Source organism: Carlito syrichta, unplaced genomic scaffold (genome assembly GCF_000164805.1).
Source record: "Carlito syrichta isolate Samal-C Ts95f unplaced genomic scaffold, Tarsius_syrichta-2.0.1 Scaffold303074, whole genome shotgun sequence".
NCBI classification, from domain to species: domain Eukaryota; kingdom Metazoa; phylum Chordata; class Mammalia; order Primates; family Tarsiidae; genus Carlito; species Carlito syrichta.
In genome coordinates, this window is record NW_007247170.1 from 11,173 (window position 1) to 26,049 (window position 14,877).

Genomic DNA, 14,877 nt, shown 5'->3' on the forward strand with positions numbered 1-14,877 from the left:
CTTGTGGTTCCCCATTCCTCTCAGTTCTTGTGGTCCTCTGCATTCAGATAGGCGGAGGGTAAAAGATTGCAGAGGGGAGGCACAGCTGTTCTCTTAACCCTCCTATCCCAGTGCGGCCCAGCCCAGCCATGGTGAACATCATCCCTGCCCACGTTCTGTAGGAGAGAGTTAGTCTCGCAGCCTCACCTAAGTTCAAGGAAAGCCAAGAGGTGAACCTTATCATCTTTCGGACATAATCCACCTATGTTATTATTTATTATTAAGTGAGATGATGTGTGTAATATACCCAATACAAAGCATGTAGTAAATGATCTTTGCTACGTCTTTCCAAAATCGTGACGGTTACCATCTGCTTTGTTTGCAGTTTCAAGCCACAGTTGAGGAAGGAGTTGTGGGAGTTATTGTCAACTTGACAGTTGAAGACAAGGACGATCCCACCACGGGTGCATGGAGGGCCGCCTACACCATCATTAATGGAAACCCAGGGCAGAGTTTTGAAATCCACACCAACCCACAGACCAACGAGGGGATGCTTTCCGTTGTCAAAGTAAGGGTGTTTTCCACTGCTCCTGTCCCCTTGTATGAGTACTGAGGGTCCCCGGAGGTGACTCGTGGAATCATTGAGTTTGGTCATGGATACATTCTCCTATTCCCATCCCTCTGGGAATAAACAAAGAGAAAGGATCCGAGGTTAAGCATTCACTCATATCCTCAGCAGCATAAATCGACACCCATAAAATGAACCCATTTTACAGGTTCTGAAAAACTCAGACTTGTGTGTAACTTTAAGGATGCCTAGCTTAAGTTTTAAGTGAGATGCTTCATACATTTGCTAACAAATTATCAAAACATGTGCCGAAATGGGATCCATGAAGATTTTTTTTAAAAAGATCTATGCTGAAAACATGGACCATTATGCTTCCTCTTACTCTTTCTTAGCAGTCTCAATTATTCTCTTAAAACACACACACATAATAATTCTTGATGGGAAACCCTCTGTGAGCCTTGCTAACTAGCACACTGGCCTCTCTCCAGCTCTGAGTGAAACGAGGAGGGAATGTGATCGTAAATGGAAAGCATTGGCTCATGCCAGGAGTCCAGAAATGTTAGGTGTGGGGGTGGGGCACTGATGGTGTGATGCAGGTGGTCTTGGTATCCTGGAAGAAGGCGATTTTATAGCGTTCCACTCTCTCTGGGAAGTTCTAGGGAAAATTTCTGCCAGAAACCAGGACCTTCATTGGGACAGATTTTCTTTTCTAGTGGGTGAGGCCATTTGCCTCAAAAGCAAAGAGTAGAGTTGTATTTGTAGTTATACCAGCAGCGGGCAGAGTGGGAACACTGCTGCCTTCCCCTTGGGTGCCCTTGGTCAAAATACCTATGTTTTCGGTGCCTCGGTTACCTCATTTGCAAAATGAGAATGATAATATGACCTACCTCTTAGGGTTGTCGTTCTAATCCATTTGGGCTGTTATAACAAAGTCCGATAGACTGAATGGCTAATAAACCACAGACATTTATTTCTCACAGATCTGGAGTTTGGAAAGTCCAAGACCAAGGTGCCTGCAGGTTCTGTATCTGGTGAGGGTCCACTTTTTCATAAGTGTCCATCTGCTCACTGTATTCTCACCTGGTGAAAGGGATGAGGCATCCCTTTTTCAGGGCACTAGTCCCATTCATGAGAACTCCGTTTCATGACTTAATTACCTACAAATGCCCCCCTCCTCGATGCCCTCACAATGGGGGCTATGATTTCAACAAAGGAATTTGAGGAGACATAAACATTCAGTCTACAGCAATTGCCAGGATTACAGAAGCCAGTAGGTAAAACGTTCAGGACGTGGCTGGCACTTATTGCCGGATCAGTTTCCTATGGCTGCTACAATAAATTACCAAAATTCAGTGGCTAAAAAAAAAGAATTTATTATTATCTTATAATTAGAAGTCTAACATGAGTTTCACTGAGCTGAAAATCAAAGTGTGGCCAGGGCTGTGTTTCTCCTGGCATTTCCTTGCTGGAAACTAGAAGCTGGAGCTCCTAATGGCCACCTACATGCCTTGGTTCCTGGCCCCTTCCTCCACCTACGAAGCCAGCAAGGCAACACCTCCAGGTCTCCCTGACTCTGGCCCTCTGCTTCCATCATCACGACTTCTGCTTCCTCCTTGAACTCGCCCACCTCCATCTTATATCCACACTTGTGATTTCACTGAGTTCCCTGGATGATCCAAGACGGTCTCCTCTCTCAAGGTCTTTAACATAATCACATCTGCAAGGTCTTTTTGCCCTATAAGGTTACATATTCCCAGGCTCCAGGGATCACGATGGGGACATACTGGGGGCTCATTATTCATCCTACCACAACTGCACCGACAAAGCTCTACAACACTCCCAGGGGCAGGACCCAGAGCCACTGAGAATGGCAGATCTCAGAGACACTTCCAGCTTATTCCAGAGGATGAGGGATCTGGTTTCTCTCAAGTCCTGCCCCTTTTCAGCTCCTGGGCCTCCCAATAACACAGGCAACAGCAAGGCAATGTTATTAGGAGACCCTGCCACTGGCCTCCTGCATTCATGCTGCCCTCTGTGGCTAGTCCTGAGTCTATAAAAGCCATCAAGCAATTTTCCAAACAAACCTACAGCTTGAGATAAAACTTGGGCAAATATGCGTCTTCATCACAAATCCTGGAGGAGCTCAGCTCTCCCCAGCGTATGTTAGCTGCAGCTTGAGGAAAACAAGATACCAGCAAAACTAGATATGCAGGAAGGAGCTGTCCTCCTCTCCGCACATTCCTGTATTGGTCCACAATGCTATGACTCTCAAATGTTTGCACATAAAAGAATCATCCAGCATGCTAGTTAAAACGCAGATTCCTGGGCCTGCTCCAGACCTGCTAAGTCAGAAAAAATGGGGGAGAGGTGTGCCAGGCAGTTGTGTTGTTCACGGGGCACAGTCCTTGTCATGGGGCATGGCTAGCACCTTGGCCCTCTCTGGGAATTCCTGGGAAGGAGGTATCCACAGAGCCTGGGACTCTCTCTGGGATTCAGTTTTACTGTGAGTGGACTTCCTCTGCTGCAGAATTGGGATGCAGACTCCATGGCTGCCTGCTGCATAAGTCAGTAGGAAGGGCCTTGAGCACCTCCAGCCTCTCAGTACACATGAGACAACGCCCCAGGACAGCCTTCTAGAAGCAGGCCCAATCGTGCTCCCTGGTGCTCTCTGGTATCCTAACCATTCCATGTGTCCATTAGAAATGCTTTCTCCTGCAAGTTACAGAGTGCCAGACTGACAGTGGTTTAAACAATAAAGAGAATTTAAGAATTTTTGTTTGTTTGTTCTGGTTTTTTCTGAGTTGGAGACTCACTCTGTCGCCCAGACTGGAGTGCAGTGGCCGCTCCTGGCCACCGCAGCCTCGACCTTCTGGGCTCTGGCGATCCTCCCGCCTCAGCCTTCCAAGTAGCCGGAATTACAGGCATGGGCTACCACGCCCGGCTGATTTTTTTAATTTATTGTAGAGATGAGGTCTCACTGCCCATGTGGGTCTCGAACCCGTGGGCTCAGGCAATCCACTCACCTCAGAAGAATTTTTATAACTAGATGAAGGTAGGCCAGTCTGGGATTGGACGACAGTTCAAGGTGTCAGAGAGCTGGTGGTGGGTGATACCTCAGATGCTTCTGGCTTTTTCCTCTTGGACATAAAATGGCTTCCAAAGCCCCAACCATCATATCCTCCCCCAGTGGTATCCCAAGGCAAGAGATTAAGGAGGCAGCCAAGCAAGTGAGAGAGAGTGCTCTCATGTGCCCCCTCCTCTTGTCAGGGAGGAAGAAATTCAAGGGTTTCTCAGTCAATTTCCCATGATGTTTCATTGGCCAATGACATATGTTTATCCTTAACTTAAAGGAAGACTGAGAGAATCTAAATCTGGCCTTTTGGGCTCTACAGTAAGAGGTGGGTAAGGAAGAAGGGAGTTAGTAATGACTGTCAGGTAGCCAACCACAAGGAGGTCTGCCCTGCCGGTTAGCAGTCCAGTACATGGAAGAACCAGCCAGAGTCCCAGGACAGTGCTGGTTTCCAGGGGGCCCTGCCTCCCACCAGGACAAAATCATGGCTCTCAAAAGTGAGGACTTGTTTCACCTTTAAGACCTCCAGGTCAGGAACACCCTAAGTTGCTTTATAAACCTATTCAAAAATAATCAGAAAGTTAATATTTCAGCTTAGTAGAACCAGCCATGCATTTTAAGTCTATTTTCTCTTCTGTCTTCAAAGAAGGAAGTATCCAGACAGCATCCTTGATTCCCGACCCTTTCACAGGCTTATAAATTATTACGGGACCCCTTCTGAATCTTCTCTCTTCCAGTCAATGGTCACCAGGTCCCCCGTTCTTCCCATAGGTATTAACTGTTCAGCCTTTAAATTTTCCAGGACAGTGGTCTGTACCCTCTCTTTACACTTGAAAAAATACTAACTGCATCACATCTTGGTAGCTTTCCGTTTTCTCCCATCCCTGACACAGAGGCCCAGCATCAGACAAAGCACGTCAATAAGGTCGTGTGTCAAGATCACAGAGGGCTTATTAACCCAGTTACAACCCTCAGATGGGACTGGGAGTGGAGACCGTGTCTCACAAGCTCCAGGTGGCCTGGCCCTGGCCATCATGCAGCTGGGAGTATTCGGCTCCACCTTGGGCAAATGGAAATAAACGGTAGTGAGTCTCTGCTTCCTAGGAAAAGCCAGCCTCATGTGCTGCTCTCCCTCACAGGCTCTCTCTCTCTCCCCCCTTTCTCTTTGTCTCTCTGGGTCTCTCTTTCTCTTTCTCCCTCTCCCTTCCTCTCCTCTCCTCCTCTCTCTCTCTCTCTCTCTCTCTCATTCTCTCCCTCTTCCCTCTCTCCCTCTCTCCCTCCTGTCTCTCTCTTTCTCCCCCCTCCTTCCTGTCCTTTCTCCCGCTCTCTTTCCCTCTATGACCCCTCTCTCACGCCTCCCTCCCTCTTTGGCATTTTTCAAGGCTCAGTTCCACCAAAGCCAATATTCCATTCAGGGAGTGTCGGCCTGGGAGCATACTAGAAAAACTGGGGCTGGGGCAATGACTCTTCCAGCCCTCTCACCCACATTCTTCTTCTTTGCCATTTTAACAGCTTCTTGTTATTGATATCGATGCCAGGCCTAGCTCAGTGGGAAGCGTCCACATTCATCATGTCCCTGATCTTGACAGCAATCCTCTGTACTAGGGTTTTATTGAAAAGAAAGCTGAGACTCTGGGAGGGGCAGTGGCTTGCTGGTGGTCCCACAGTTATGATGCTTCAGGGCCAGGACATGCCCCTCCCCCACCTGGTCTTTCTATTTAATAAAAAACTACGGGGTAAATTTTGAAAGATAAAAATATCCCATGATATTAGATTTTTGGGTCATCAAAATAATAGATAATTGTGTTGCTAAAGACTCGTGCTAGAGTAAAAGATAAGAATTATAGTTAGTTATCCATTCATTCATTCATTTAATGGTATTTACTTAGAGCCTACTAGGGGGTGGACACTGTGCTGAGTGCTGTGTATTCACGGGTGAAAGATGTGTCTCTGTCTGCAGCCTCCCAGGGAGCTTAAACAACTTTTGTTGCAAATGATGATACCCCCAGGAGGGAAGGAAGAAGAAAAGGAATGGAGGAGGGAATTGTTCCCTTGGAAAGTAGGAGCCCATAATCTCCAGCTGAGGAGAAAGAGCTGAGCAACACAAATTGCTTATTTCCAACCATCATGACCGGCTCACTTGTCAACAAGACTACTGAATTCCTCAGAAACCCTGTCACTCTCATGCCTTTTCACAGTCTCCGGGGAATCAGGTGCCAGACCAAACTAGGCCAAGATTATGCTTAGTGCTGGTGTGGTGTGACCGTGGCTCTCAAGAGAAGGGATGCTCTGTGACTCAGTTCCACTCAGAATGATGACCTCGGTGTCATTACAACCCAGCAAGCCAAAGGCTCTGTCCCCTTTGGTGTCCTAAGTTAGATGAATAGCTGTGTTTTCCAGCATGGCAGCTCCCTGGCCCTTGCTTGAAGTTTTCCTAACTGAGGTTGCCTATTCGGGGCATTCCTTGGGATGGACAGAAATCCGTTATTAGAATCCACAGAACAGAAAGTGGAACCAAAGGAGGACCTCATGTTACAGAGACAGAATGAAAATATAACTGGGCAGCTACTAGACACCAAGGGCTTTGCACCACTTAACTCTTAAAATCCTGATGCAAACCCTGCTGGGAATTGTTCTAGGTGAAGAGAGAAAGTCCAGGTACAGCCAGGAAGCGTTTCTGGTGTGCGTGCGTGTATCTCTGTGTGGGCTTGTGTGTGTGCACGCATGCATACTCTCTATGTGTGGTACACTTAGTACCACAGACAAGTCAGCTATAAATATTATGAAGGGGAACATAATTTGCCTGAAATCACCTGACCCACCCTGCCAGATTGCCTCTCTAACTCAGCGTCTACAGAGCTCTTTCCCCAGCTCCGACCATCCTCTTTTCTGCCCCCCTTTTCCCGTATCCATCACAGGCTGCACAACTGTTATTTGCTTACTTTTAGTTGAGTGTAAGCCATATCCCTTGATTCATTTCATCTTGTCCTCCTTCCAAGAATGCCCATTGCGCATAGGTCTGGTGAGTGAGTTGCTTGTCTTTCCTAGTAAATGTTAGGAAGATAAAGTTTGAAATGAGAAGTCTGCCTCCGTCTTACCTAATGTCTCCCCATGCACCTCTACCAAGAGCCCTACTCTGAGAAATGTCATTCTCGCTGCATCGTGTGGCTTTCATGGTTTGGAATGAGTGACAGTCACTCGATCAGTAGGATCACCATATGAATCACATTCCCATTGGGGTTGTCTGGACATCATCTGATGTAGTGGCTGGGGGAAGTGGGTACTATCAACCCCTTTTGCAAAATCCCCTAGAGCGATCCTCATGGGGGCTACCCATGGGCACTGGGGCCGGACAGTTGCATTTGTGTGGATCTGTCCTGGGCATGGCCAGGTGTCTGGTATTGCTGTCCACTGCCTAGTAAATGGCTGTAGAGCCCCCAAGTCATGGTGACAATTGAAAGCAACCCCATGCATCTTCAAATAACCTCAGTTGGGGCAAGGCCCAGCTGCCTAACCCCCTGTGTCTCAAACTCTCCAATCTGTTTCCTACATGACACCCCACTAGGAATCATGCACTTTGGCCAAGAGACACTGCACTTAAGTGGCAAGTGAGTGAGAAGCTTTAGAAATGAAACCTTGGCTCACCTATTCCATTTGATTTATTGCGATAACAGAGTCAGGGTTATCTTACTGTGAAACCACTGACACTTGGGCTTCAGGGTCTCTCATTTCCCAAAGTCCCCATGAGAGTGGGGGGCGGGGCTACAGGTTACAGGCAGGAAGACTTTCAACATTCACGTTGCCAGTGAGTTGCCTAAAAAGATCTCAGAGGGAGGGATCCAGATTGCTTAGGCTCACTCATGTTGTCATTCACTTCTCAATCTAAAAGTAAAAATAAAAATAAAACTAGCAGCATTCATTCCTAATCTTGCATTTGCATATGTCATATTCTTTTTCTTAAAGAGGACCCCCAGATTGCAACAGGCTTAGCCCACAAGACCCACATCTGTCCCCGAACGCCCAACATTGCCCATGGAATGTCAGCGGGACTTTGTGCAAACGGTTCGCACCTTAGCCATGAGACCCCTGAGACCCCTCTGTCTGCTTTTCAGCCTCTGGACTATGAGATTTCCGCCTTTCACACCCTGCTGATCAAAGTGGAAAACGAGGACCCACTGGTCCCCGACGTCTCCTACGGCCCCAGCTCCACAGCGACCGTCCACATCACTGTCCTGGATGTCAACGAGGGTCCAGTCTTCTACCCAGACCCCATGATGGTGACCCGGCGGGAGAACATCTCTGTGGGCAGTGTGCTGTTGACTGTGAACGCCACAGACCCCGACTCCCTGCAGCATCAAACCATCAGGTGGGTGAGCGACTCTGTAACTGCAGGCGGGAGGTGGGCAGGAATTGCTTTTTCTTTCCAGTTGCAGAAGCTGGTTGTCAGGAGCTCATGCCATTAAATTAACTGAGTGGGAGGAAAGAGCAAGCGTCATAAAGAAGCGTATGTGGCTGATGGCTCCAGGGGACAGGGCTCTCTGGTGAGGACAGTGCCGCCTTCTGATTACAGACGGCGAGGAGGGTGGCTTCAGCACTGTGTTCCCAAATGACCATCCAGGTCTGCCTGCCGCCACCAACACTGTCCCCAAGGAGAAAGAAGGGAGGCGCCGCGTATGACTCCTGCAACTTAGAAAGTTGACCTACTTTTTTGTTACCATGGCTTTATGAGAAAGATGGTGTCTAACTCCAACTACAGATACGGACATTGTGAATTCAGAGAGGCTCAGTAACTCCCTTAAAGCAACCCAGCTTGGTGGCAGAGGAATCGGGATGAAAACAGGGCAGTCTGCGAAGTCCATTATCAGGGATACTTCCTGGTACTTAGAAACACACCCAGCCGGACTCAGTGGCTCAGCCTGTAATCCCGCACCTTGGGAGGCTGAGGTGAGTGGATTGCCTGAGCCCACGGGTTCAAGACCCGCCTGGGCAACTTGGCGAGACCGTGTCTCTACAATAAATCAAAAAATCAGCCGGGCATGGTAGCACGCGCCTGTAATTCCGGCTACTCGGAAGGCTGAGGTGGAAGGATCGCCGGAGCCCAGCAGGTCGAGGCTGCGGTGGCCGGGAGCGGCCACTGCACTCCAGTCTGGGTGACAGAGTGAGACTCCAACTCAAAAAAAAAAAAAAAAGAAACACACCCTTGGGGTTGAGGTCTCTGCCTAGTGAATGACAAGTCCCTCCTCCCCAAAAAAAGTCTTCAAAAATTTCTGTCTTCATTTCTTAAGCTCTGCCGGTGCCTAAATAGAAAGTAATTTTATAAAGAGATTTAATTAAATGGTCGTTATCTACTTATGCTGCATCCAGTGCTGATGCCCTCATTGGTATGTTGTTTCACAATAAACTTAAATCAGCATGCAGGTCCAAATGCACGCTTGTCTCTGCAGAAGAAAGTTATTAATCTTCTCTTCCAAAATCTAATCTTCTTCTCTTATGAGGTACAAATAATCAAGTACTGGACACACTTATAATAAACATGTGTCTTATTTTCCTGATTCAAAACACCTGAAAATGCAGCACAGCATCTGGGTCAGCTGTGCCACCGTGGAGCAACTTGGCAGGAAAGAAACAAAAGTTATTTCCCAATCCCAAAAGTGGATTTATTTTTGCAACTGAACTTTCTGAAATGCCAGATGAACTAGATAAATGTGCGAAGTAATACCAGATCCTATAATAATGTGAATCTGAAATCGCCTTTCTTTTTTTCCTTCTCTCCTTGTTTTTTTCTTGTTTGGTTTCTGGCAGAGGAAACATGCAATTTAAACATCAAAGAGAAAGTCTTCCTTAGGTGCTTAGATGAGAAAACCTATAGCTAACAGACTAGGAGGTATTTGGACAAATTTGGGGTGTCTGCAGGGGAGCAACAATGTAATAGAAGGTGGAAGCAGGGACTCCTGAGATGGGGAAGGGAGGATATGATGAATTAAAATAAGGTTGATCTTGCTGAGCCTGGGAGTTGCCCATTGCTGTCACAATGGGATATGACCAAGCATGAAAGGGTTAATGCAGTGGAGAGGGACAGGTGGAGGTGTCTGGGACCCAGAGCTAAAGGTACCACTAAGGTGGGATGATCAGTGGGAGAGGTGGGTCAGTCTGGGTTGTTTGAGGAAGACCAACTCTGGCTGACTTAGGCAAAGGAGAAATTTGCAGGAAGATTCTATGGCTAATGTAAGGGTTGGAAGAATGACAGAAGAACTGGCTTGAGATAGCACAGGAACCAGGGCATCCTTGAGTCTCTGAGTTACAAGGATGAATAGGCTGACACCTCAAAACCTCGCAGGGAAGATAAACCAGCTGTAACCATTCTCCACTGTAGTGTCACTCGGCCCAGGGGTCACATTCCTGGGGTAAGTCCGCTTTGCTTGAGCTCAAGTCATGAGCCTCCTGATTCAAGACTCTTTGACTGATGTCAACCAGGATGATGTTTCCATCTGCAGCTGCCCACCATGGTTGGTCCCTGACTGGGAAAGAGGAAAGAAAATCCTATATGGCAGATAGAACATGGTGCTGGGAGAGTGGGAGGCAGGTCACAGGAAGCAGTCCCAGCACACTGAATTAGGGAACAGGATTCTAGCCTCAGGGGCAACTGGGAAAACCGAGACATCAGGATTCATCAAGGCCAGGATTTGAGCCATTGAGAGCAAATGTCCAGTGACTAGTACTGGGAACAAGCATTGCCCATACTACTACTGTGTGAGAGGAGGCGGTCAGAGCAAGCAGCCTAGAAATTACTAGAGATGAGACTTGTGAGGAGAAGCTGGAACATAGAAAGTTCTGAAGATCATGTTTCTATAGCAAGTCTGGTCACCACAAGTGTGATGCTCAGGTGCAAGTGACCAGAACCTGACTCAGAGTGATTTATGACAAAGAACATATGGGTTAACTCACCGAATAGAAAAGTTCGTGGGGATGAGAGCCCCTGGCTTGATGAGATTCAGTTGCTCAGACATAGTCCTTCTCCATCACTCAAGCTCTGCTTTCCCTGAGCTGGCTTCTTCCTCGGTCATATTTGTACATCGGTAAAGGGAAGAGACACCACTGACCTTAGCCCTCCATCCTACTAGCAGAAAGAGACACCCTCCTTCCCAATTAATAGTCAGGCCAAGGCCCATGCTGAGGTCTCTGAGTCAAGCAAAACAGCAGGAGGTTGTTCTGTGCTAATGGGTTAGTCCTGGTGCCTGGGCCCACCCTGGACCCAGTGCCCAGCCCTGAGGGACTGAGGGGTAGCTACCCAAGGAAATACAGGAGGCTCATTCGAGAAAGTAGGATGGAGGCTCAGTAGTCAGGACCCACAGAGAGTCACCAGCACCAAGGTCCACCTTGTGAACCCCTCAGAAAACAGAGCTGCAGTGTTTCTCTGCAGCTGGTGTGCTTGAGACTTCTGAACTTTTCAAATTGGCCTGGCTGAGCAAGGGCTGGATAAGCCCTTTCCCAGCTTTGGAGCAAAGAGAGAGAGAGAGAAAGAGAGAGAGAGAGAGAGAGAGAGAGAGAGAGAGAGAGAGTGTGTGTGTGTGTGTGTGTGCACGTGTGTAACATTTTTGTCTCTGGGCTGATTCCTTAGATGTATTCCTTCCTGCTGGGAACTAGAGTCACCTGCAAGTACCCCTTTCTCAGCCTGGAAGTGACTGGACTTTCCTTCCCCTCCCCTCCCCTCTCCTCCCTTCCCTTCCTCCCCTCCCTCCTCTCCCCACCTTCCTGTCTACCTCTCTCCTCTCCTGGAGCCGGTTCCAAGCTCATGTAAGGCAGAGATCACATCACTAACAGGTTGAGCTATTGTCATGGGAGCCCTTTGGGAAGAAAAGGCTCATTAATTATTTGCAGCCTTTGATCCCACAGACTGAGAAGTGCTGTCCCTGGGGGGCAGAGAGGGGCGGCAGGGAGATAGTTTTCTAATCATCTGTGCTGGGCTTCCCAGGTCTGTCAGACAATTGCAGTGGTCTTACGAGGTGTGTTGTTGTTGTTTTAATGATTCTTCAGGTAACAGGCATTGGAAGAAGAAAAAAACTTAACTCTCTGAGATATTTTTATCTCAAAAAGAGCTCTTCCTCCCTTCCCCTTTCCACTTTCCCCTTCTCCTCCTCCTCCACAAGACAAGAATCAGGGATCTCCCTGTGACATTTTAGTGTCTCTAATTTCTTCACCTTTTCCTCTTCTTCCTCCTCCTTCCTCGGTCTGTCTCTCCATCTGTCTCCCCCTCCCTCCTCCCAATCTTTATTCCAACATCCCCTGTGACTCAACTCCAATATCTCCATCAACTCACATGATTACCAGACCCTCAAAACTGTAAACCACAGTGAGAAATGTTCCACTGAACCAGGATCCTGAGAGCCAAAGTCAGGACCTGCCCATCCCAATGGTCACTTTTGCCTCCTCCCTGAGGGAGGGATCCTTCTGTAGTCAACACGAGATGCCTTCTTCCCACCCCCCAAAGTTGGGAGCGTACTTCCAGCTAAATTCCAGTCCTGGCTCGTGTGCTGTCTCCTGTGAGGAAATGCATGTCTCTGGCAAGGCAGTTCTTCTGCTGACCACCTCCAGGGCACTCTCTCATCTCACTAGGGAGTGTTCACATCAGCAAAAGGTGCCTTGATTTCTGAGATGCTTGTAAAAGACAGGAGATGTCCAGACATCAGAGTGAATATTCTCACTAAAAAGCCTGCGTTATTAAGACTCGTTAAAAAGTCCATCACGCAGGTCTCTTAGCCAAATCAAAATGGACAGCAGTGGTCTAGTGATAGAAGAAATTCTTCTTTTTAATGACTTTTATCTTATTTTCCTTATTATAAAGTTAAGGTAGTTCATGGAGGAAACTTTTTAACAGACAGGTAAGAATAAAGAAGATAATGAGGTATCTGTCTCATCCCAGCCAAGGAGATCCCCTTTGAACAACTTGGGTCTTCTTCCACAATCGCATGTGAGTAGCCTCTTTTTCATTACCAAAACTGGCTCACAACATCCAGATTGTTTACTAACCCGCAATTTTTATTTCCTAGAATATGGTGAACAACTTTTATCTCAAGAAATAGTCATTATTTTTAATCACTGGATAGTATGCTATTATTCTATTATATGAATATACTCATATATTTACTCCCTTGTTATTGACTATTTACATTGTTTATACTTTTCTGCAATTTTTTTTTTTGAGTCAGGGGTCTCACTCTGTTGTCCTGGTTGAGGTTTAGTGGCACGATCCTAGCTCACCTCAGCCTCGACCTCCTAGACTCAGACGATCCTACTGTCTCAGCCTACTGAGTAGCTGGGACTACAGGTGCATGACACCACACCTGACTAGTTTTTTTATTTTTTGTAGAGATGAGGTCTCACTACATTGCCTAGGTTGGTCTCGAGCTCCTGGGCTCAAGTAACTCTCCCACCTCAACCTCTCAAAGTGCTGGGAGGTTGGCATGAGCCATCATGCCCAGCCCACAATTTCTAAAATAAAAGTTAGTGAACGTGCTTGTAACAAACTTGTTCAAATTAATTTAATTTTCTGAAGTCCCTGAAGAAAATGTTTTGCTTGAGCAGAAGTATTACTATGTACTGTTGATGCTTTTTGACATATATAGAATTATTGTTTTTATATCTAGACAGTCATATTTATATTTTCTCTTATTCCTAACTTGAAGCCATGCTTAGAAAGTTCTTCTCTGCTCCAAGGTCATGTACATACAGACATATCCTAACACAGACCATATTCCCACACTCTATCCTCACCTATGTGATGATGATAAGCCTTGCTTCAGCCTTCGAGGTAGAAACGGTCTTCCAGGTACACAAGGAAAAAGTCCTGATGACATTTTAGTACCTGTAATGAGGGGTGAGCTCACATAATTGAACTTGTGTAGTGCAATTGAGTAGTGCAGTGATGATTATGCTACAATGGAAATGACTACATTACTCAATATTCTCCAACAGTGAAATGAATAACGGGGACTTACCCTTCCATCGGATCCTTCAATGGGGTCACACTGGGGATGCCGCCGGCAGCTCAATCCTTTTGAATAACCTGAGAGGACACATTTCATTCTGTCTCCATGCAGGGATTCAGTTGAGGCAACCGAGTAGTAGTTCCTAGTCCAGACATTATCCATATAGCACTCACCTCGTCTGGGGTCTGCAGTAAGCCATTCTGCAGCAGAGACTTCTGCCTCCACATATATAAGCTACATGCTGAGGAAAACTACTATTCCTACCCATGTAAAATTTCATATCACCACTCAACATTATATTTGGAAAGAGTCATTCATCTGAGAAGCCCTGCAGGTGTGTGTCAAGCATTTTATCTGTGGGGATTAAGTTTGGCTGAATATAACTGGAAAACTCAAAATGGCAGTGACTCAGAGATTTTTTTTTTTGGTCTCACATAAATTAAGCCTAGAGCAGGCATGGCAGTCCAGGGAGAGTATAGTGGTCCCACACAGCTGTCAGGAGCTCCAAGTTCTTGCTCAGCATTTTCCTGTTTCTAGGCTAGCACCCTCCTCCTCATGGTCTGTTATGGTTGCTAGTGCTCCGACCTTCATATCTGTACTCCAGAGAGCAGGATGGGGAAAGGGGGAGTAAGAGGGATATTTCCTGTCTTTTAAGGATACTTTCTATAAGTCAACCACTTTTCTATTTAAATCTTGTTGGCCAAAATTCGTCACATGGCAATACTTAGTTACAAGGGATAGTGGAAAATGTGGTCATTTGACTGGATAACAATGCACCCAGCTTTCAAAATTGAGGTTCTTCACTAAAGAAGTAAAAAAGAATGGAGATTAGTGAGCAAACTAGAAGTTTCTGCCATGAACACCTTTGTAAATTGAACCTTTTAATTTTTTTAAACTACAGAGTAAATTTAAAAAACAAAAACATCCAATAATATTAGATTTTTGTGTAATCAAATTAGTGGATCATTGTGTTGCTAGAGACTTCCTCTAGGAAAAAAGTACAAAGATTATAGCTATCCATCCATTCATTTGCTCATTTAACAATACTTGTTTAGAGCCCAGTGGTCCTGAGACTGCACTAGACTGCTGTGTATTCACTGATGAAAGAAACGGTCTCTATCTATAGCTTCCCAGGGAGCTTATGTAAGAGAAAGAAGTTTTGCTGCAAATGATGATGCTCCCAGGAGGAAAGAAAGGAAAAAAGGAAGAAAGGAGGGAAAGAAGGAGGGAGGAATTGAGGGAGGGGGGAGGGAGGGAGGGAGGAAGGCAGGAAG

General features: G+C 46.6%; 1 protein-coding gene across 1 annotated transcript in view; it reads left to right on the forward strand.

The window, feature by feature from the left end:
- Nucleotides 1-364: 364 nt before the first annotated feature.
- The window catches only part of CDH13 (cadherin 13), a gene marked incomplete at its 5' end in the record, with an annotated part of 116,795 nt that continues 102,282 nt past the window's right edge, over nt 365-14,877 (forward strand). The window contains 2 exons of the mRNA XM_008057625.1: nt 365-547; nt 7,730-7,983. Coding sequence (XP_008055816.1) covers nt 365-547; nt 7,730-7,983 — 437 coding nt within the window. The remainder of the gene's footprint in view (nt 548-7,729; nt 7,984-14,877) is intronic.